The sequence below is a fragment of the Centropristis striata genome, chromosome 17 (genome assembly GCF_030273125.1).
Source record: "Centropristis striata isolate RG_2023a ecotype Rhode Island chromosome 17, C.striata_1.0, whole genome shotgun sequence".
Lineage (NCBI taxonomy): Eukaryota > Metazoa > Chordata > Actinopteri > Perciformes > Serranidae > Centropristis > Centropristis striata.
This window is the reverse complement of record NC_081533.1, coordinates 8,124,675-8,149,341: the sequence shown is the minus strand read 5'-3', so window position 1 is coordinate 8,149,341 and position 24,667 is coordinate 8,124,675. Positions and strand designations below refer to the sequence as shown.

The window sequence follows — 24,667 nt, the reverse complement described above, 5'->3', positions numbered from 1 at the left end:
AGTAAGGCTCAAAATTATTGGAAAGCATCACCGGCAACATTAACATGGCATCTTGTATCCAAACGTCTACATCGCCATTCACGCATGCAATTTAAAATGGAATTGGTCAATATTAATGTTATATTGGATATCCCTTTTAATAGGACCAGTGGAACCCAAATTAGTAAGACATGCATGCCAGTGTTACAGCATCTGCCCACCTACCTGCTAGTCATCCCATCTTCCTTACAGAGTGGATATGGTCACTGCGCTGTAGTTTGATGTGATTGTGTGGTGCATTTCATTTTCCTTCCTTTTTTCCATGCTGGTCAACCTTCAACTTATTATGTACTATTCATTTACTTTGAGAAGCATTCCATTTGAGAATACACCAGCACAACAAACACACAGGTCACTGTTCAGACTTTAGACAAACAGATTTTAATTTTAACCTCATTGTTAGAAAGCAAGACAGACAGCAAAGGCAATAAAGATCATTTTCTTGATAAAACTCCAACATATGTTCAAGATGTGAAGATGAAGGTCCAGATTAAGTACAGGTGTGACAAGCTCACAGGTTAAACAATGTTTGTGATGAAGCATACAGCATTGAGATTTGTTTTGCCATTGCTTACATATGCAGTAACAACATGGACTTACACAAACACACTAAAATGCACATAGTAACACATTAGATGCTGCTGGAAAAATATTAAATTTACTGAATGTGACTAAGACTCACCTTTAAAACATGCACCATGCACTAATCTTTTTTCAATGAACTGAGTCTAAATAGTATAGAAACATATAGCTACTTTCAAAGGGGCAACAATTCAGTTCTTACAGTCTCATGAATAGATGTCAATCAGGCTGCAGAAAAACCCAATATCACCAATAGCACAACATGTAAATAGGACAATGAAACGTGGTCAGCTGAGCATTAGTTGTAATGCTTTTTGAAATACCTGGAATGAGATCATAGCATGTGAGGGCATTCAACCAATCAGACTGAAATCTACTCATTGGCTATTATAGTTGGGAAGCGTTACAGTAACCGTTTTCTGACTACCCAAACGCCTCCATACACAGAGGGCTGACTCTTGCCTTTGATATTACCATTAAGATATAACGTTTGTTTCATTTTCTGTGATTCCAATGGCACTTAGGCTATCCTATCCTCTAAATGTCAGACAGCTTTAACCTGGCTGTAAAGAACAAGGGTTAATATGTATATCGTGCCCGATCAGCGCCCGGATCCCGCGGATGTTCATAGGTAGAACTTCTTGGCAGGGGGGGCACCGGGGAAAGGCGCGAGCGCTCATATGCGTATCCATCTGCCTCGACAGGAACTCTCCGAATCGGACTCCGGTCACGTGCATAGTATGAGGAGACTGGGGCTGGAGGAGGAGGGAGGGGAGGGCACTCGTATGGGTCGAGGCTAGAGGGCGGCAGACGCTCCCTCATTAAAGCTGTGGAGGAGGATGCTGATGGAGCAGGCAAGGGGGCGGCGCGACGTTCCTCGAAATAACTGCCTCCGTAAGAATTGGCCCTGTACTTCTCGTAGTAGTCCACCACCCCATACGGATCCCTTTCCTCATAAGGCGACCGTCGCATCGGGTAGGGTGGTACCGCGCCATAGAGCGAGCCGTTGCTCCTGTATGCCGCCTCACTGCCATACATCCGAGCCATGCTATGTTCTGCAGCAGCGCTTATGCCGTAACCTGGGTGCGGCCCGTATCTCATCGAACTCTCATAGCCCGAACCCCTTCTGTACCCTGCCATGCTGCTGCTGTGACCAGAACCCCGGGAAAAACCATGTACAGGAGCGTAGCCGCCACCGTAATCTGGCTCGCCACTGAAGTCTGGATGATAAGCCCTGTTGCGAGCACGCCCGTCAAATCTCGATGCTTCGTATCCATCAGAGTTTGGCTCTGAGCCGTTTCTGTGGTAGCCATTTTGGTCTAGAGGGCATTCTTTGGACCAGTGGCCTTCTTGCCCGCAACGATAACAACCCGATCTGTCTCCCATTCCCGGCGCAGTACGCAGGCGGCTAGTCGAAAGCTTCACGCTCATCAGTTTGCCTTAAAAAGAAAAGACTCAATAAGGATTTATGCCTGCATTTATTCTAAATAATATATTTGACATTTCCTGTCTGCATACAAAGTCTCCTAATCCATCATTCTGGCTAAATGCTGCATTATCCTACCAAAATAGCAAGACATAGCTTATAATTTGAGCATTAAAAAGATATTAAAGCTGAAATCCGTAACTTTACACAGCTCCGCAGCAGCAAAAGGGAACTCAAACAATGTTCATACTACAGCAAAGATGTCAGCGTTTTCATGAAAGGTTGCATGTAGGATTGCCATTTGAACCAGTTTTCAGTTAAAATATGAGAGTTGGCGTGACAAAGATTTCATCATATGCCCATGTTGCCAAGTGTCCACACAGACCGTGTATGTGCAGCCCAAAATTTATGACCTCCATGGGAAAATGTGGTAATGCGTCTGCATGCAGAAACCAAATCAAACATGATCAGACCGTATACGCATCTGTTTTGGTGTTTATCAAGCACTTAATAAACGGTGCAGTTGAGTTTGATTTGTAGATTACAGACAGTGCAGTAATAAACTGACCCGACAAATGGCTAATACCATTATTACATTTTACGGATACCAGCTTTAAAATAAGGCTGCCTTACTGTCTTCAGCTAAACATCATCCCTTTAACCGTCTCTCTTTTTTTTTTTTTTTTTTTTACTTACCTGCGGTGTGTCCATAACTTACCTATCAATTCACAAGAACAGAAATAAATTGACACATCTTCCATGTAAAGTTAACTCCCCAATAACCCCAGCCCGAGAGTTCACCTTTAAAAGCAGTGTTGTCTAACTGATTAATGGCCTCCATGGCATCCTCCATTCGATCCATGTGAACAAATGCATAATTTTTTACTATGTCACACTCCAATACAGAGCCAAACTCTTCAAACTTGGCCCTCAGCTCCTGGTTGGTGCAGGCAATGTTGCCAACATGTAGTTTAGTGGATCCTTTTGACTTGCCCCGGCTTAATTCTACGTTCATAGGCTGGCCATTTAGCTCATAGTGGTGGAGGTTACTGATGGCTTCTTCCGCCTCCGCTTTGTTATCCATGTGCACAAAGCCAAAGTTCTTGACAATACTGCATTCTCCAATCTTGCCATATTGGGAGAAGAGAGAGCGGAGTTCATCTGATGTAGTGTCTGGTGACAAGTTCCCGATGAAGATTTTCACCATTGTGGAGCTTCCACGTTACTAAGGGAGGAGAAGAAATCACGATTATTGTTACCATAATTCAAATATAACCTTTAACTGTTGATTTAACCTTAATTCAGATGAGCACTGGTCACATTTTGGAAAGATGAACCTTGATTTAAATGCATTCACAAAAGGGGTGCACCAATCGATCGGCACAGATTTCCTTAATTTTGCGGGATTGCCGATCGGCCGATTATTTTACGTCAAACCAATCTTTTCTGGCGATCTTATCAGACCCCCTTAGCGATAATTTTTCAAGAAAGCGACTGGAGACAAATCCAGCGACTCCTTCTTACTCTTCTTAACGGCTAAAGAGCCGGAGGCCAGCTTGTTAAGAAGAGCTGCAGTTAGCTACAGTTAGCTCTGTAGCAGTACAGTGTGTATGTGCTGCTGCTGCAGGAGGTGTTCACTTAGAGATCTCTGTTTGTTTACAACAAGCACTAGAAACTCCAGGCATAGTTAGAGATGCCATTAATTCACAATCACTATGTTTATGATCAGCAGAGACTCTGTGCATAATTAGCCATGCTGCTTTCAGCTGCTGACGTTGTGCACAGTTAGCGACGGTGAAAACCATACGTCACCTCCAGAGTCTCTAAATCCCTCTGGGGGCTAACTTGTCCCGCTGTGGACAGTACACTGGAATTAACTGCCATTCCCACCACTAACTACTTTGTCATTACATGGCGCATTGCACTTTGGCTTATATATCCTGCGCAAAGAATTGTGGCTAAAGCCTGATTTCCACCGGGAGCGTTACTGCAGCGCCACGTCAGCGTCGCGTACGCCGTTGCAAATACGTAACACTCTAATCAATGAGAGCATTTCCACCGGGCGCGCTGCGTAACGTTACAGCAACGTCACGTCAGCGTCTCTCCGCGAGCATTAGGTAGGACTTCTATTTCTCCGCGAGACGCTGCCAAATCACGTGAATCTCAACAGAGCAGATCGCACCAGACAGGAAGTCCGACTCAGAATCAGCGTAAAACCCTTCTGCCCCTTTCAAAATAAAACACAATACGCAGTTCATGCAGCCTAAAACTACTTCTCATCAACATTATGTTATGACCGAAGCACCAGATCAGCAATCAATCAATCAAAGGGTCTCAGAGGATCGGAGACACGGACGACAAGAGACTGATTGTTGAAGTGGAACATCATACAATCATTTATGACATAACATATTGTTTTTATAAGGATAGATGGTCAGATCAACAGATCTTTCACATCAGAGAAGCAAAGTAAGCTGTTGGTTGTTGTTGTTGTTGTTTACTTTATACACACAGTTTATCCATAGACTGTATAAATAGAGTTTAGAGTTTATCACGGGATCTTGCGGTCTCCCGTATGGTCAGGATTATCGCGTGATCTCGTTATCTCGCGTGTATACGACCGGCTCGCTAAGCTGACGTGACGCTGCTGTAACGCGCCCGGTGTGAATTGACGCCGGGCAGAAGACGCAGCAAAACCGCGGTGGAGACGTGCTGCTGCTGTAACGCACCCGGTGGAAATCCCCAGTTAAAATAACCAAAAAGCATGCTTGCATACTGCAAAATGCGACCGGATGTAGAAGAATATCCTGGTATTCTTTGAATACATCAGTCTTAATACAATGTCTTGTATACTCAATTATTTTCGGGCATACTCAAAGGTATAGTTTAGCTATTGGAAGGCACAGAATGGGTTTCGAAGATTCTTCCATTATGTGTCACCAAGTGTAGGAATGTTTGTAGAATGTTGAACAATAGAAATTCAAATTATGTCATTAAAATTCAGTTTTTTAATGCAATTATTCAAGTTAAGCAACTCAAATTCAGATATAAATAATTCAAATTCAGTTTCTGGTGGCACATATTTCAACCCCATACAGGAGTTCTTCTGACGTTGAGAAAAGAAACAAAACTTTTCAGGAAGTGTTTCATTACAATCTGTGTATCATTCGTTCTTTCCATTTTCAATTGGCAATCAAAAATCAAATAATGAAAAATTTCTCCGTAGTCAAACCAGATGTCCCTTTGTAATAATAACATATAACGTAGTGCGTCCGTATTGTGATATTTATGGTAAATTCATAGAAATTGCTCAGAGCGAGCTGACATGAAGGACAAACACTTTACTGTCATTCTTTATCACTTTTTTTTAACTCTCAGCAGAGAGGAAATGAAGTATTAACCACATGAAATAATCAAAATGCATTGCGCTGAAAATGTATTTGTTGTGTCCACATGCGGTTTTCAGTTTTCAGAATAAAGTGTTACACAACCAGGCCAAAATACCAGATAAATATGGAAAGAATATTAATTGCGTGATATTCATAGACTGAACCGTAAATATTCAAGTTCATTTTATTATGAATTTCAACAAGTTCAACGTTTTTCCATTTCATATTTTTGATCCGAGCCTAGTATTGAAATATGAAAAAAAACAAAAAATTTTCATTTTGTGTTATAATAAAAAATAAATGACAAAATAACCAGTCAATTTATCATTATTTGATTTTTGATTGCCAATTGAAAATGGAAAGAACGAATGATACACATATTCAAATTCAGTTTCTGGTGGCACATATTTCAACCCATACAGGAGTTCTTCTGAAGTTGAGAAAAGAAAACTTCTCAGTTAGTGATTCGGATCGGTTCGTTCTCCCAGCGTTTCGTTCTTTTGAACGAAACATTCGCGAACGAAGCACAAAAAGTAGTGCGTAACAATACACAGGTTGTAGGTGCAGCTGCAGCATGTACTAAAAGTTCAAAGTAAAGGTATGAGTCTTGGAAGGCAGCTAATACTGAAAATCAATTACCGTAGCGAATATCTTCTGCACAACACAAACATGAGGTTATGTAAAGGCCTAACGTTACCACCCGTCGACCTGATATTATTATCAAACCACAGCAGCACATCACTGCTATGTAACGTTAACGGTTAACTTTATGCAACACTAACATAGATAACGTTAGCAAATTGGGCCGACTTATAAAAATATTGATGCACATCATTCGGTCTGTTCTTTATCGACCACAAAACCATTTGAGCTCATTCTCCATGTTAGAGGCAGCCTCAACCAACACCTTTAGTCTACTAGATGGAGAGTCTGTCAGTCCTCCTCCACATCTACACGGATTTCATAAACCCGGGTATGGGCCTAGATCAGCAACATATAGTCCCTGAGGGCATTGATACCAACAACCCTACAGCTTTTACGTCATGTTCATTGTGTGGATTCTTACCTGTATAAAGCTGCAGTGGTTCTGGTCCCTCGGTGAATGAAATGGCGACTGCTGCTCTACCGACTAGCATTAGCTAAGCTAGCACCTCGTGACCAGGCCAACACCATGGCACGGCGAACAGACACACAGCTAACTGTGCTAGCAGCCTCTGGGAGGAGCCACGCGCTGGTTAGGGCACGAGCACCCTCTGGTACAGTGGCGGACTCACACTGTTAGAGGGCAGGGGCGATACAATACAAAGGGCACCTTCTGCACAACATGGGCCCCACCAGCAGCAAAAAGCTATTAGCATTAAGATAAAAGGAGATCCAGATCAAAGTAATTAATGATATGGTACTGAACTAGTTACTAGAAAATTTGTACAGTTTTAAGTAAAATGTGCAAATCTTGTGCACTTTGAGAGCTAAATAAGATCAAAAACCTCACTTAACATTTTTGGGTGATACCGTACAGGGCCGGTTCTAGCCCATTGGCTGCCCTAGGCGATATTGAGATTTTGCGCGCCCCCCCCCGAACCACATCCATTCCATGTATTCATTCTGATATAGGTACACTATGTTATATGTATTATGCTGTACACTAATATTTGATACATGAACTACAAGCAAGGTAATGGTCTCAGAACATTTTTATTTTTAGAAACTTTGGAACTTTACCAACAACAACTGAATTGAAAATACGAATAAATAAGTGACGACACCCATGCACGTATCATATTTTATATAATATAATATTACATTTTCATTCGAAATATGGGTTGGGGCATGTTCATTTAATTCAATGAGGGTTTTATTGCCCATGCTTTTTAAAAAATGTTTCGTTAATCAATGTTGTTAAAACAAAGATGTATGCTTAAGGGCGCCCCCTTGTGGCGCCCCCTGCCAATTTGGCGCCCTAGGCAGCCGCCTTGGTGGCCTGTAGGAATAACCGGCCCTGATACCGTATTATAAAATCTCTAGAGGGCACATCATCATAATTTATTGTATGAAGGGGCACCCTAGAGGGCAATCAATAATTTTTTTCATGTGTAAAGGGCAGCCAATAAGGAACTTTCTCTCGTTTTCACCACTCTAGAGGCACTTTAGCAACACTTTTTCAACTTTGTATTTCTCTACTAATTTTACATGAAAATGTTATATTTTTACAGCAAAACTGTGTTTCCTACAGTTTATGACAGTAAAAGTGAAAGTTTTGTGCTATTCTTTGATTTACGGTAATTAACTGTCTGACTATGGTGATATATAATTTTAAATTTTACGCCCTATTTCTGATATAATTTGACAGTGTTTTACTGTAATATCTACAAAAAATCTTAATTATACATTAGTGTATTAAAAGTATTAAAAACTATCTTGAACAGCCAAGCACTTCTTGTTTAACCCTTGTGTACTCCTCGTGTTGACACTCTGAAAATGAACAATGTTTTCAAAACATAAGTCTCACTAAAAGTTGACATAACCTACTCTGTACATTCCCATCAAGAATTTCTCTTTCACTGTTACTATTGAAAAAAATATTCAGGTTTTATTACTTTTTTTTCTCTTGAAATGAGGCCTGATTTTGTATATTTGACTTCATTGACCAATAATAACGGGGAAAAAATATGAAAATGAAATATCAATTTCTTGATCATTAGTTGCCTTAAAGGGTGAAAAAAAAAGTTAATAATTTTTTCCTACATGTCTTTAAACCAGTCTAATATCATGGGGTCCTTTTTGACCTGAGGAGGATGGGTGCTATAAAAAAAATATAAAACATGTAAAAATGTATGAAAAAAGTTGAAATTTAACCATTATTTTTAATAACCTTTATTAATGGTATGGTGAAAATGATTTGGGGTCGAAAAGGAGCCCAGGAGTACAGGAGGGTTAAGAAGTGATGACATAATTTAGGCTGTCATAACAGCTATAGATGTCTTTCTGTAAACTCCTCTAATAAACATCTGAAAATTGTGTGATGCACAAAACTTTTCTTGAATATTGCCTTTTCCTAATTGACACTTGTGTGTATGTGTCAGCTGATAGTCTTGAGTTAAATGGCCTGTTAGAACTCTAACTCAGGGCCGGTTCTAGGCAGCATATATGAGAGGGCAGACAGAAATGTGAAGGGGGCATCATATGTACACATCATGCTTCAGCTAGGGGTGGGTGATTAAGGTGATTTACCAAAGTAACAAAATACCAGAGTAACTAAAGACCAAAGTAACTAGTTGTTGGTTTGTTTTTACAAAATCGACATACTATAGTATGACCTTTTTAAAAATTCTGGATATCCCATAATCTGGTGTTTTTCTGCCATTGTTTGACATATAATATATGTATCAACAGAGTATTATTAGTCCTTTTTTTTAGCATTTTAAGTCATTTTTGACAAAATTCAACATGTTACTTTTTTTTTAGACATCCCATAATATGAGATTTCCCCGTCATTTCTGGCCATATTATGATCTAATATATAACAACAGACTATAATTGACCCATTTGAAGCATTTTTAGTCGTTGACTTTACATTTTATGTCATACAATTTTTGGACATCCCAAAGTAACTAGATACAAAGGACTATAATTGGTCCATTTTAAGCTTTTTAGTGATTTTTGCCAGAGTGAGTGAGTAGTTACATTAGTACTTAATTTGGTAAGAAATCTTGTTTCTTTTTTCCAAGGCATTTGTTTGTCTAAATCATGATCCCCCCCCTTCTGCACCCACAAACAGACACCATCAAACTGGGTTTCATACAAAGGATAATATCACGTGTCACCAAAATAATTTTGGCTTTATTAAAAATCAAATTCATTTCATGTTTTATGTATGCTGGTACATTTCAGCTAGTATGAAAAACACAAACTTCAAATCCACCTATATGCAAAACAAACAAAGGCAACTTCAAGAAAACACAAGTGCCTCATGGTTTATACAGCCCAAGCCCTGAGTCCTGCCTCACATCTCTCTGTCTGCTTATGCTGTTATATGAACACATTCAAATTCAAGATGATGGGTTATTCTCTGATAGCGGATGTGGTCAAAGTGTGCAATGTTAAGAGTGGGAAGAAATATACGGGCTGAAATATGTGCCACCAGAAACTGAATTTGAATTATTTATATTTGAATTTGATTGCTTAACTGGAATAATTGCATTAAAAAACTGAATTTGAATCTCATAATTTGAATTTGTATTGTTCAATTTGGATCATTGCATTAAAAAACTGAATCTGAATAGTCATTTGAAATTGAATTTATTAGTTTGGAACTAAACATTCAGTTCTCACAATTAAAATTCAGTTCGCAAAATTCAACGAAGATACACATAGTGCCTCTTCGGCCAATCAGCACCTCCGTTTTCTTTGTAACGTGTTGCCACCAGGTTGCCATAGCGCCTCTTCGGCCAGTCAGCACCTCTGTTTTCTTTTGTAACATTTGTTGCCAGCCGGTTGCTGATTGGCCAAAGAGGTGCTTTGTGTATCTTCATCGTAGAAAATTGAAATTGAATTTTGCAAACCGAATTTGAAATGTGAGAACTGAAAGTTCAGTTCCAAACTAATAAATTCGATTTTCAAATTACAATTCAGATTCAGTTTTTTCAATGCAATGACTCAAATTGAACAATACAAATTCAAATGATGTGCTTCAAATTCAGTTGTTTAATGCAATTTTTCAAGTGAAGCAATTCAAATTAAAATATAAATCATTCAAATTCAGTTTCTGGTGGCACATATTTCAGCCCATAGAAATCAGTCAAGATGTTACTCAGTTGCACTGTTGCCAACATTGCTGTTTTGGTGCAACACAACAACTCTCAATTCAAGAATTTTGACTTCAGCTCAGCAGACACCTCATGAAGTATTATAAAATGTATCAATCGGTTGTTTTGTAGAAGCACACCTAAATTATAAAAATGAGGCTGGAATGTTTGAGATTATTTGTTTTAGCATAGATACTAAGTCAAAGTGTGATTGTGTGTCCTAGCTGGACATTTAGCCAGGTCAGTTGCATGGACATGGATTCAGTTCTTCAATGTAAATCTCAGAGTCCATTCTTGTGCTACAGGGGCCAAAGAGTGGAGGCTTTCTTTCCCACCAACCACTAAACTGCTTACTGGGTGTTTCACCCTTTCACACATTAAGGAAGCAACTTGTCAGTGAAAGCTACTGGTTTTAGCTCCAACACTACATACCTGGCGCGGACCTTTACGGCACACTGAAAGACACCAATGACGGTCATTTATGAAAAAACCTTTATCTTTATCCACATCCATATAGCTGACTTAGATCGTGTCAAATCTGAGCAAGACAAGATTCTTCTGCAGCAGTTACAGCATGAGTTCACCCTCATTCCATTCAAAGAAAAAACTGGAAGGTACATTTTCATATACTGAAGAAACAATACTTACTCTTAATGAGAAACAGAAGCCAAACAATGAACATTTGCTGAATTTAACTTCAAGAGAAGAAACAAAGGTAAGGAAAAAGACATGGCTAAAACTGAGCTGAAAACCTGCAGAGCAAGTGAGCAAATTATTATTTTATACATCATAAATGTCAAACGGTGCAGTTTGCTAATAATTTTTATGTGAATGCAACTGAAAGGACAATTCATCTGCAGGCAACTAACTGGTATCTCAGGTGCCTGGAAGATGCCAACACGATTTCCAATCTTAATTTTCTGCATCTCATATGCTTTTCCGCACAGCACGCAGTGATGGAATCATGTCGCTTGAAGAAATGATGGCAAAGGAAAAGTCCTGCAGTTCACAAATAGACCTAGAAAGAGAGCAAATTCCCTTTTCAGAAACAAAACCCCCCATTATCCGCAGCACAGCTTAAAAGGATTCAGTTGTACGTTTAACAAAAATCCAAGTTAAAACGGTTTTGGAGATCCCAGTGCCCACTGACCTGCAACATTCACAGTAAAATGTCCCACTGCCCAGAGAACTAATTAACTGTCATACATTCTGCCCTACAAAGTCGAACTGCAGTAGCTACATTTTGGGTCAATATGGAGTTATAAAAAGAAAATTAACTCCTTGATGTCCGTTTTATCTTGTGACAAAGTTTTAGATTTCAATTTTGCTTTATTTCAGAGAAATAATGATAATAATGAAAATTGCAGTAACTACAAAATCCAGAAAAAAAGTGAGATAAAATTATATTAACACTAAAATATAACATTACTTTATAATATTAAGTCTAAAATACGCAAATCTTTGCATATTTTGAATACACTTATAACAAAATCAATTTGAAAATTCACTGAATATTCACTGAAAACAAAATATAAAAGCTGAAAGAAGACGACAACATTGTAGTTACTGCACTCTGTGCATTACTATTAGAACCTTTTACAGCAAAACCAGAGTGCAGTAACTACATTTTTGGGGTCAAAGGTCAAACAAATCATCATGATTTTTGAGCATAAAAATGACATCATCAATACATGTAGAAATAAGTGTCATATCACTGACCTACCTATAACCCATTTGGCTGGCCAGTTAAAAACGTTAAAAAACTTTAAAGCAGTTTTTCCCAGTTTGACCCTTTGTGTAGTCACTGCAGTTAGACTGTGTAGAGCAGCATTGCTTACTATGTTGCTCACCTTGGCACCGTGGCTTTAGTAAGGCGCATAGCGTGGCGCGTAATGATCCTTGGGTCGTGGGACAGCGTAGGAGCTCCTGGAGCCGGACACCGGTGACAGCCGTGTTCGCTCATAGCCGTAGCCTGGCGAGGACACCGGTACTCGTCTGATCGGGCTGCGGTCTCGTGCATAGTATGCGGCAGCTGCGGCGGCTGATGACCGACGGTCATATGCATCTAAACTGGAGGAGAGCTTTGAGAGGGAGGCTGGGGGAGGTGGAGGAGGTGGAGGAGGGGGGAGATAGGACATACGACGATCCTCGAAATAGCTTGAGCCGTAAGGGCGGGCTCTGTACTTCTCATAATAGTCAACACTGCTATAGAGACGGTCCCGATCATAAGCTGATGACCTGTCCCCATAGGCTGCTCTGCTGGCGTACCTATCCCCCAGCTCAGCGCTGTAGCCACTAGGCCTACGAGGGGGAGGCGGCAACCCACCTACGTAACTAGCCCGACTATACGCAGAGCCGCCCATGTAATCAGCTTCTGGAGGTGAGGCCATCCCGTAGCTGCCCCTGCCGTAACCCGGAGGACCGCGTGGGGGGGCCCGGTTGCTGCGACCTCTTGTGCCTTCGCCGTGGCTACCGTTCCGGCCGACTGGACAATCTTTCGACCAGTGACCATGTTTCCCGCAGACATAGCAGCCGGTATGATCTCCCATTCCTGGGGCAGTGCGTAGCCGACTGGTGGACAGATGAACGCTCATCAGCTTGCCTTGTGAGGAGAGAGAAGACACGCATGAGACCGTAGAGATCTGACACGAAAAGCCTCTTACCGACTATAGAACACGTAAAAATGCATTTGACCGACAATCACTGAACAAAGCACAATAACCTTCCGCGCCAGGTGCAGGATATTTTATGCCAGTGTCTGTTCACCAGTTACACAGCCACTCCTAATTAAAAGTGATTACTGTCAGTCCACCTGGTCATTTTATTTAACATGGGAGTTCTACAGCCACAACAGAACCCAAATTGGTATGTACAGACAGCAAAAGACAACTTAGGCCTCCTCTGCCAAAGAGTTCACCTTTGAAGGCGGTGTTATCCAGCTTACTGATGGCATCCATGGCATCCTCCATCCGCTCCATATGGATGAAGGCATAGTCCTTCACTATGTCACACTCCACTACTGTGCCAAACTCTTCAAACTTAGCCCGCAGAAGCTCCGTGTTGACCCCTTCACCCAGGTTACTGACATGCAGTTTGGTGGTGGACTTGGGCCTCCCTTTGCTGATCTCCACATTCATACGCCAGCCATGCAGCTGGTGCTGGTGGAGGTTTTGAATCGCCTCCTCTGCTTCAGACATGTTGCTCATGTGTACAAAACCATAGTTTTTGACAATGTCACATTCAGAGACCTTTCCATACTTCTCGAAGAGGTCGCGCAGCTCCTCAGGTGTGGCATTGCAGGCAAGGTTGCCAATAAAAATTTTCACCATGATGACGTTCTGTGGATCCTAAAAGATAAAAAATATATATAAATGAAAGTTAACTACAACTGATATTTAAAGATGGCGATAACAGGGCCATCTGCACTGACTGCTGATACAACCAATACACTCAGTTGCCAATACATTTGATGCACCTAGGTAAAAGTAGTGGCGGCTAATCTAATACTTACCTGCAATAAAGCATCCCTTCATGAAGGTTATAGTATTCAGTTTTTAATAAAACCATTTTAGAGAAGTGTTGATTCAACTATAAGGATATTTTGTAGGAAGCAGCTTTAGGTAGTTGAACTGCTTCATTGACATAAATGGTGTGGACAACATAATAGAAACACCTGGGTGATAATACATTTATAATGCACAGACCAAGGTTATAAGAGTTTTGGATTTTTCATTAGTTTTATTTCATTGTCAATTTTTATTTTCATTTTCGTTTTAGTTAGTTTTTAGAGTGAGTTTGCTAGTTTTAATTAGTTTTTATTTTTTGGAAAATGCTTAGTTTTATTAGCTTTAGTTTTTTTTTGTTTTTTTTTTGTTTTTATTAGTTTTAGTGTTAGTTTTTTGTAACGGGGCATTTGTTGGGTGCCAGATTCAATAAGGTCACAATAAATGTTCCTTTATTTCCTTTGTCTGATCCATCTCAGCCCCAATAAGTTTATCAAGTCATAAAACCAGATAGATGAAATAGATTTCATATCAACCAAAAAGGTTTATGTATGAAAAAAGTTGACAAAGACGAAAACAAAGGGGACATTTTCACTATAATTTGAGTTTTGTAACCACAAAATACAGCTTCAGCTAGTTCTCGCTTTTTAAAAAAAACAAACTCATTTTTATTTTTATTTCAGTTAATGACAATGTTTTTTCAATTCTAGTTTTCGTTATTTTGTTAGTTTTCGTGAACTATAATAACCTTGGTACAGACATGTTTGTCAACAGAAAAAGCTCATAAAAGTTAAATTGAAGAGCTGATATCTAGACATTTCCTATGGTTTTCTTGATAATGATTTTGATTATGATTAATAAAAACATGTTAAATGTCTAGATATCAGTGCTTCAATTTAACTTTTATGAGCTATTTCTGTTGTTATCATTACATTTGTCCAAACAAATGGACCTTTAGTTGAACCAGCCATTAAAATGAACAAGAGATGGAAGAAAACAAGGGCGGTATAATATTTTTTTCCATGACTGTGGAGGTGATGGTTCAGGAACAATTAAATTGTGTTGTATTGAATTAGAATCCAGCTGTAACCGATCTTGCAAACATTATATTTTCATGCTTTCTTTTTATGTATAGGTGGCTGTGATGTAGTGTTCGCTTATGCAACAATATTATCCACAGTAGATAGGAGATGCGACCTGGAAATCACCAGTAAAATGTTTATTAAATATGTGATGAATCTGCTAACTGAGGCAGAAAACAGCTGCACACACCAGGACGGCAACCAGTTAGTGTTAAAACCAGTAAGGACACAACACAGAGAAATAGTTACATATCAGGAATTTTTCATAAAATATAGAATCCCAATTCCTATTAATGAATATAATATTGTTATCAATGCTATCCCTCTAGGTGTAATTATGTTATTTAGATGCACTTTAACACAAAATCGGACTGTTTTGCCCCTTGATCCATCCAAACATGAAATTGGCCAAATTTGTTTCTCTTCTACACGCAACAATAACCGAAAAATATGTTCACTGTTTCAGAAAGAAGTTGTATCAACCCCCTACATCATTGCTTATTGGAATAATTTTATTGATAACCTTAATTGGGAGAAGATTTGGAATTTGCCAGCAAAATATATAGTCAACAATAAGATCAAAGAAATGTATTTTAAAATAATTCACAGAATCTACCCCACTAAAATTTTATTTCAACGTTTTAAAAAAGATTTAGATTTGAATTGCTTTTTTTGTGAAGGACACCCTGAAAGTATTTTTCATTTATTTTGGTCTTGCCCTTTTTCGTCTAAGTTCTGGAAAGACATTTGTAACTTCCTTTTTTTTTTCAATTGAACCTAATTTGTCCCTTTGTTTTGAAAATATACTGTTTGGTTTCACTGACTTCCCATACACAAAAAAAAAAAATCAATATTACATTATAAATCTAATTATACTATTGGCAAAATATCACATACATAAATCTCGATACACAAAAAAAATCCCCTCTTTTCTATATTTATAAGTGAAACCAAGCAGTATATTAATTCTATTAAAGACTCTACTAATTTGAAAGCTGCAAAAACTCTGAATATTTGTAATTTTTATAATATTTTTGTATGACAACCTCTTTATGATTTATTGAAACCCCCTGGCGACGTTCTGATGTATTTTTTTGTATTACACCCCACCCAACTGCCTTAATAAAGTTTATTTAAAAAAAAACAAAAAAAAAACAGAGAAATAGTTGAGGATTTTGTGTTGGAGTCAGATAATTTAATTTTAAAGGTTTCCTCAATGCATTTCTCAACAGCTGCCAACTGTATTGTGCATGGTTCTGTATTGTTAGACATATTAAATGATCAATGTTTTTATCTGGTAAGTTTAAAGGGTCAAATGCGGGTTAAAAGTGCGTAAAACCGCGTCACGCGTCTAACTGCAGGAGGGTAAACAACACAGCGAGAGGCTCGTCTAGCTCTGCAACTTCACCTAAACTCACCTAGAGCATTGAGCAGAAGTTTTCATTCTCTCCCAAAATTAAACCAGTTACATTAAAACCTTGTCGTTGGTTTGAGTGTCACATTATCTACCTTGTTATGTTTGCTGACGTAGACAGAAACATGTCAAACACAGCCTAACGGTAGCTAACAGTCATCCTAGCTAACTAGCCTGCTCTAGTAGCTCTATTATTATTATTATTTCTGTGAATGTTACACGACTCAGAGGAACTAGCCTGACGCTACACTCTCAACAGATGCATATTTTAATGGTTTTCAATGCGCAGTGATCCAACTGTCGTCTATATTTAGTTTAATGGCGGTTTAATGCTTGGAAAATGAAGGCGTATGAATTTGTAAAGCTAATAAATTAGCTTGCTAGCAGCTCACAAGCTAACGTAACGTTAGGGCTGAAAACCCAGCCAACGGTCCGTCGCCATGGAGACACTAAAGCATCACCAACATCCTGACAAGCATCCCGTCTCCTGCTTCACCCTCACCGCCTCTCACTCACCTAGTAACCGATGGAGGCCTCGACACCAATGAATGAAAAGTGAAATGGCGCTGCTTGCTGCTGGTGCTGCACCACTGATGCTACTACCGGTCCTTGTTGTCCTCCATATCCGGCTTCACTACCTCCACCACCCGGCTGGAGGATCAACTGTCCTACAGGCCAACAGTCCACGGCTGGGCCATATAACCATATAACAAATATATCCATATATTATTATATTATTATGTGACATGGAATTAGACCACATTGCATATATCTATATATACCTGACAGGAAGACAATATATTACTCCATACATTACACATTACATATACTGTAATACAAGCCATGGCTTTAATTTTTGCATTTGTTTAAAAAAAAACAAAAAAAACTTTTTCTCAGTTAAATGTACTAAACACCATATCTCTAACATAAATATACTGTAATATTTAATGGTGAAATCTTTAATTTATGCAGCATTTATAAAGTATTTTCTTGTCAATTATATACTGCGGTCAAGTGAGCCGTCATTCGCTTCCCCGTAGTCAAGCCAGCCGTCCCTATATAATGTAGTGCGCCCGTATTGTGATTTTTACGGTAAATTCACTGAAACTGCTCCAAGCGAGCTGACATGAAGTATAAACACTTTATTGTCATTCTTTATCACCTTTTTTTCAGTATAAAACTCTTAACAGCAGAGAGGAGATGAAGTATTAACGTTACATGAACAGTTACATATACAGAAAAATATTACATTATATTTTTAAAAAATCATAAAAATTAAACTGTCTGTTTCCAGTCACTAATTTCACTGCAGGTTCATTCTATGGCACCTAAGGTATATTATCACAAAATTACAGGACTTTTCACTGTGGAAATTCATAATAAAAAGCACTTCAATATTTACTGTACAGTAAAATATTACATTATATTTAAAAAAAATCATAAAAATTAAACTGTCTGTTTCCAGTCACTAATTTCACTGCAGGTTCATTCTAAAGGACTGCAGGTATATCCTCACACATTTACAGGAATTTTCACTGTAGAAATTCATAATAAAATGCACTTCAATATTTAGTGTACATTCAAAATTTTACATAAAAAAATTATTAAAATTAAACTGTCTGTTTCCAGTCACTAATTTCACTGCAGGTTCATTCTATGGCACCTAAGGTATATTATCACAAAATTACAGCACTTTTCACGGTGGAAATTCATAATAAAATGCACTTCAACTTACTGTACAGTAAAATATTACATTATATTTTTTTTAAATCATAAAAATTAAACTGTCTTTTTCCAGTCACTAATTTCACTGCAGGTCCATTCTACAGGACTGCAGGTATATCCTCACACATTTACAGGAATTTTCACTGTAGAAATTCATAATAAAATGCACTTCAATATTTAGTGTACAGTAAATATTCAAATGCATTTTATTATGAATTTCCACAGTGAAAATTCCTGTAAGTTTGTGAGAATATAACTGAAGTCCTGTAGAATGAACATGCAGTGGAATTAGTGACTGGAAACAGACAGTTTAATTTTAATTAATTTTTAAGTAATATTTTTAATGTACAGTAAATATTGAAGTGCATTTTATTATGAATTTCCACAGTGAAAAGTGCTGTCATTTTGTGATAATATACCTTAGGTGCCATAGAATGAACCTGCAGTGAAATTAGTGACTGGAAACAGACAGTTTAATTTCAATTAATTTTTAATGTAATATTTTTAATTTACAGTAAATATTGAAGTGCATTTTATTATGAATTTCCACAGTGAAAAGTCCTGTTAATTTGTTAGAATATACCTGAAGTCCTGTAGAATGAGTCTGCAGTGAAATTAGTGACTGGAAACAGTCAACTACAGTTTAATTTTACTTAATTTTAATATAATGTAATATTTTACTGTACAGTCTATATATAAAGGTGTTTTACAAAATAAATTGAACAGTTCTGTGAATATCATGCAATTACTCGTATTTCCATATTTATTTATTTATTCCATATCCTCTCTGCTGGTAACAGTTTTATACTGAAAAAAAGGTGATAAAGAATGACAATAAAGTGTTTATACTTCATGTCAGCTCGTTTGGAGCGGTTTCAGTGAATTTACCGTAAATATCACAATATGGGAGCACTACATTATATAGAGACGGCTGGCTTGACTACGGAGAAGCGAATGACGGCTCACTTGACCGCAGTAATTATATGGCAGAACAGTTTCATTTGATGGGAAAACGTTTTATTTTTTGAATGAAATATGGAATAAATTGGCAATCTTAAACGTGAAATCAACAGTGGTAATATCATTTTACCGCAATATTAGAAAAAAATGGCACCATATTTATTACGGTAAAGATCCTTCTCTTATACAGCCATCAGGCTGTCTCATTCTAACAGAGAAATAAAGTAATTTTGATTTAATTTGATTCATTAATATAATTGTATATCGATTGTTTACTTTATCTAGGTAATATTTCCCTATCAAATACACTTAATAATTATAATATAATAATTATTTCTATTCTTGTCTTCACTATTCAACACAATGAAGAAATACAAGGCTACACTGTATCACAGTGAAATCAGACAGTCTGCTTTGATTTTATGTTTAAATGCATATATATATATATATATATATATGCATACAACAACAACTAACCCAATTTTTACATCATTCTTTCTCTGAAATAAAGCAAAATTGAAAGCTAAAACATTTTAAAACATTTTCAAATTGATTTTGTTATAAGGGTATTAAGGTTAAGGTTAGTCTTAATATAATTGTATCTCACTTTTTTTCTGGATTTTGTAGTTACTGCAATTTTTATATCATTATTTCTCTGAAATAAAGAAAAATTGAAATCTAAAACTTTGTCACAAGATAAAACAGACATCAAGGAGTTCATTTTTAGTTTTAACTCAGTTTCAACCAAAAATGTAGCTACTGCAGTTAGGCTTTGTAGGGCAGATCAGTCTCCCACCATCCTGTGGGAACTCTGGTTCTACAGCTCGTTCTGCAGTCCAGCGTCATTTTTTATACTTTCTAAACTGCTGATTGATATTTACCATCCAGGAGACAGTTAACCCTTTACCTCCTGCTGAGACAATCCTAGAGGAACCTCAGGTTCTTCACATGAAGGAAGAATCAACAACAAACATTCAATGAGCAGGAATGATTTATTGTCTTTAAAGGAGCCGTTCAACCTGACAACAAACAAACAAAAACCAAACACACAAACGGCATGTTCTTGTCAGGTACAAGGACAACACGCCCCCCGCCGCTCAGACCCCACTGCAGTAGAATCAGAGGTTCTCTGATCCTCTGGGGGGCGCCACACTCAGCAGCTGCAGCAGCAGGTGGCGGCGCCGGTCCGGTCCGGTCCGGTCCGGTCTGAGGTCCGTTCCGGAACATTCTCACAACAAAGAAATGAGTTTACAGTCAGAAGCAGATGAACAGAAAGCTTGTTTACATTCGTCCTGAGAGCCAATAAAGTTCTGATGATGTCACCGACGTTACCGTAGAAACACCATGGTGACAAGACCTGAGAGAGAGAGACACACACACACACACACACACACAATGAGACAGCTGTGAGTGTGTGTAAGAGTGTGAGTGTGTGTGTGTGTGTGTGTGTGTGTGTGAGTGAGTGTGTGTGTTACCCAGTGTGTAGGCGCTGGCCAGCTTCTGATTGGTGGAGACGTGGAGGCAGCGAGGAACCACAGAGCTGCTGTCATTGTGCAGGGGGAGCATCAACACTGTGACACACAGCACCGCCACCAGCACACACACCACCCACTGAGACACACTGCGCACAGCTGCACACACAAAAACACACACACACACACACACACACACTTAATGTTAAGTTCATAACAACAAATTCCCCAGAGGTCCCAGAGTGCACTGCTGCTCCTTTCTCCACCTCCTCCTCCTCCCTCTCCTCCTTCACCCCCCCTCTTTTTTGCCTCCTTTTCCCTCTCTTCTCCTCCTCCTCCCCTCCCCCCCCTCTTCTCCTCCTCCCTCCCCCTCTCTTCTCCTCCTCCTTCATCCTCCTCCCTCTCCTCCTTCTCCCTCTTTTTCTCCTCCTCCTTCTTTCCTCCACCTCCTCGTCCCCTTCCCCCCTCTCTTCTCCGCCTCTTCCTCCTCCTACTACCCTCTCCACCTCCCTCTCTCCTCCTCCTCCTCACCTGTGTTTAGCTGCAGGTGTGTGTGTGTGGGCACTAGCAGAGGAGACAGAGCAGACAGCGCCCTCTGCTGTTGGCCCCCTCCTCCTCCTCGCCTCTCTTCTCCTCCTCGTTTCCTCCTCTTCTTCTCCTTCCTCTCCTCCTCCTCCACCTCCTCTCCTCCTGCTCCTCCTCCCTCTTCCTCTCCTCCTCTCAGCTCCGCCCAGATCTCCCGTCCTCCCACATGACCTCCTCCTCTCACCTCCAGGCGGAACCGGTCTCTGCGGCCCAGGTTACGAGGGCTGACGTCCAGGTGACGCACCACCCTACAGGAAGAGGAACTCAGGTAGTCAGTTCAGAGTACTCAGAGTACTGATGCACTTACACGTCGATGCAGGATTTGGCTGCGACGCTTCCCTCGGCCTCACACACCCTGTAGAGAGACGGAGCTGTACACAGCACTGAGAGACAGACAGGCAGAGAGACAAACAGGTATGAGTCTAGAGGCTGAAGCTGTAGGGGTGGGATGGACAGACAGACAGACAGACAGGTATCAGACAGACAGACAGGCACTGACCCCTGTATGTGATGGTGTAGCTGTAGGGGTTGTAGAGGGTGAGGACTCTGCGGTGGGCGTCTCTCTGCTCAGAGTAGAACAGCAGCTCTGAGGGGAACAGGAAGACAGGCAGCGGGGACACGCCGCCGCCCGTCTCACCTCCCGCCTGTCTCACTGCCCGCCCCCCCGTCCTCCCGCCCCACCCCTGACCATCATGGCTGTCCTTCCTCCTCATTCGTCCCTTCCACGTGGCATTCCACACGCTGCCATGATCCGAGCGCTGTCATTGGACGCTTCCGTCGTGATGTCACAGCATCGCCACCTGCTGCAGGACGTAAAGGAACAAGTATTATTACTGAGCTCCTGAAATATAATAATAATCTAATTTACTCACATGTTCCTCAGATTCATTATAATTTTATTAGGGCAAAATTTTGCATTGAAGTGAATGGGACGGCCAAAAAAAAATGATGCAAAACAAAAATAATTAGAGATTTTCAAACGAGTGTAGAGGGAGAGAAAAAATTGTCAAAAAATAAATTTGAAAACTGCGCTCCAGGCCGCAAAATCCACTCTACAGAAATAATTTATACATAGAAACATAGGAAAATGTGTCTTCTCACTCACAATCCTCTGGTAAAGCTGTCAGACAGACAGACAGACACACACAGAACTTTGTGATTACAGTTACAGATACACGTAAATGCGCGCACCCCTCCAGATACACGTTTCACACACACACACACACACACACACACACACACACACACACACATATTTTGAGGATAAAGGGCATAGGTTGCTGTATAAATAAATACTTGAAAATGAATGCTTGTTGTAGGTGTGCTCCTTGTATATTATATAGTATCATAACATTACTAGTATTAATTGTTTGAAATCTCTGAAGAATCTCATCATAGTGTACACACACCGGCAGTAGCCCCCGTGGCCCTTTCAGAATTTCCCCAGAGGAAATTTTCTAGTTAATCTATTCTCTACTCATACCGCTAAACGAGGAGTCCCTTAATCAAGAGATGCTGCTTTTTCCTAAAAAGTATATAAATATCTGCAAAAGTGGGGCCCAGCAGAAAAAGTTTGGGAACCACTTATTTAGTGTATCACTTTTTGTATCACTAAGCTTCTAATGCACAAGGTCATTTTTGACCCATGTGTGTAAAGTTGATGTAATAATACAAAGATATTTTTCTTCATAAAGTATGAAAGGAAAAATGGATATGATGATGTGTTGTAATAAAGCCATGTTGTGCATTAGAAGGGTAAGGTGAATGTCATTGAAGACCTTAACAAGAGCCTCAGTCTCAATGCTGTGGTCTGAATCCTGACTGGAAGACATCAAAACAGCTGTTCATTAACATTAACAAGTTGTTCAGGTGCTTTTTCAACGATTTTACTGAGAATCACTGTTTCACTGGAGTACTTCTACACAACAACAACAACAACAACAACAGCAGCAGCAGCAGCAGGTAAACATTCAGCTTCTCCTATAAATAACTTTATATAATAGATAATATAAACCCTCCTCGCTGAGCGTTATGACGCGTGTTGTTGTTGTTGTTTACAGTAATAAACTAATGAAGGATGCTAGTTGCTGTTAGCATCGGGAGCTGCTCAGTCACACCGACCCGTCAAATAACCGGTAAAACACCGGAAACACGAGGCGGGAAACCTTCCCGGGCTCATTGGGAGGTAGACCATGACGTCAGAGTGGAGTTTCTGGAGGTAAACACGTAAACAAAGAGAACATAAACAGATGATAAACAGATAATAAAGAGTGTTTGAGTCTGCTCACCTCCGGAGTCACTTCCTCACCAAGCTGTTGCATGTCACACGCCCCGCCCCCTCTGAGGGCTCAACCAATGAGTGTGAAGGAAGGGTCGAGCGCGGCGTTCTATTGGATGTGATTCCCGTCAGTCACTTCCTCTGTTTACGTTGGTGTTTATGAGTTTTTTTAATTGAATTAAAGTTCGTTTTACTGAGTCAATTAATAAAACATTAAATATTAAAAATGTGTTTTAATCATAACTACTCATTCAAAATGTATTTTATAATTACGATGTAAAGTTATACAGTTATAATTATATAAAAAATGTCTGTCTGTCTGAATTACTTTTTACTTTTTCTGTCTGAATAACTTTTCACTGCAGATCTCAGTAAATATTATATAAATATATTTAATAATGAGTAAATAAATGTAAGAATATATAAAATTGCCACATTATACTTTATACATATGAGATAGAAAAAAGACCAAAGTAAAGTTTATTTTGCCCCAAAATGCTTAGAATTGAAATGCATAACATTTGTCCAGAAATGGCAGAAAAACTAAAGTATAAAATATTCAGTATGTTTATATAAAATCATAAAACAGAAGCTACAGTTTATTAATATTTAAAAAGAACTCGAGTCGTTGAGTTGAACATGTTTATTATTATTGTTTGTGTTTATTATTGTTGTTTGTGTGTTTACAGCTTTAAAGGGTTAAACTCACAGAAATTACAGACTTTCAGAAAAGTTTGCATATTTTTTAATAAGTGATAATTTATGGAGACAAACATTTGACATGAAAAATAAAAACATTCAATTAAAATAAAACTCAAAATTAAATAAAATAATAATAATAATAATAATATAATTGTATTGTCTTTATTCAAGGTTTATTCATATTCATATTTGTTATAATATTTATCCTACTTTGTTTTATTTACAACTGAACAGTTTCACAGTTTTATTCATCTAAAAATCCATCATAACAAAATATGATCAGTCTTTAATTGAACATAAAATCTTTTATAATTTTAAATATAGTTTTATAATTGGAAAAGAAACATTTAAAATTAATAAAATAACAATCACTCAATAACATGGAGCTCGATAATAAAATATAGATTTAAATATGTGCATTAATATTCTGTCTCTTTCATTAAAAATAATAAAGTTAGAAATATGGAAGCCCATTTATCCACAATAAAATAAACTGTTTATTCTCAAACAAAAACATGATCGATGATAAAAAAAAGTTTTGATTATTGAAGCCAAAACAAATAAATATCGCTCCTTCATGATAAAGAATAAATAAAACAAATAAACTGTAATTATACAAAATATTTTATGAATAATGATGTAAAAATATTTGTTCTTCATAAATTCAAAGATAAAAGTTTTAATTTCATAAATTGACAAAATAAT

The 24,667-nt window shown here is 38.6% G+C and overlaps 3 protein-coding genes across 3 annotated transcripts; all 3 read right to left on the bottom strand.

Moving 5' to 3' along the window:
• Positions 1–397: 397 nt before the first annotated feature.
• rbm4.1 (RNA binding motif protein 4.1) lies at positions 398–6,644 on the bottom strand. Its single transcript, XM_059355338.1, has 3 exons — positions 6,503–6,644; positions 2,849–3,272; positions 398–2,060 (listed from the first exon to the last, which is right to left on the bottom strand). The coding sequence occupies exons 2-3, from the start codon at positions 3,252–3,254 to the stop codon at positions 1,201–1,203; spliced, it is 1,266 nt and encodes a 421-aa protein (XP_059211321.1). The 5' UTR covers positions 3,255–3,272; positions 6,503–6,644; the 3' UTR covers positions 398–1,200.
• A 2,618-nt stretch (positions 6,645–9,262) lies between these two features.
• Positions 9,263–16,875, bottom strand: LOC131989823 (RNA-binding protein 4.1-like). The gene is made up of 4 exons (XM_059355159.1): positions 16,757–16,875; positions 13,159–13,588; positions 12,092–12,843; positions 9,263–11,259 (listed from the first exon to the last, which is right to left on the bottom strand). Exons 2-3 carry the CDS (start codon positions 13,568–13,570, stop codon positions 12,107–12,109), a joined length of 1,149 nt encoding a protein of 382 aa, XP_059211142.1. The 5' UTR covers positions 13,571–13,588; positions 16,757–16,875; the 3' UTR covers positions 9,263–11,259; positions 12,092–12,106.
• A 3,165-nt stretch (positions 16,876–20,040) lies between these two features.
• LOC131989792 (motile sperm domain-containing protein 1-like) lies at positions 20,041–21,774 on the bottom strand. Its single transcript, XM_059355124.1, has 5 exons — positions 21,482–21,774; positions 21,290–21,365; positions 20,929–21,230; positions 20,401–20,556; positions 20,041–20,282 (listed from the first exon to the last, which is right to left on the bottom strand). The coding sequence occupies exons 1-5, from the start codon at positions 21,693–21,695 to the stop codon at positions 20,254–20,256; spliced, it is 777 nt and encodes a 258-aa protein (XP_059211107.1). The 5' UTR covers positions 21,696–21,774; the 3' UTR covers positions 20,041–20,253.
• Between the last annotated feature and the right edge of the window lie 2,893 nt (positions 21,775–24,667).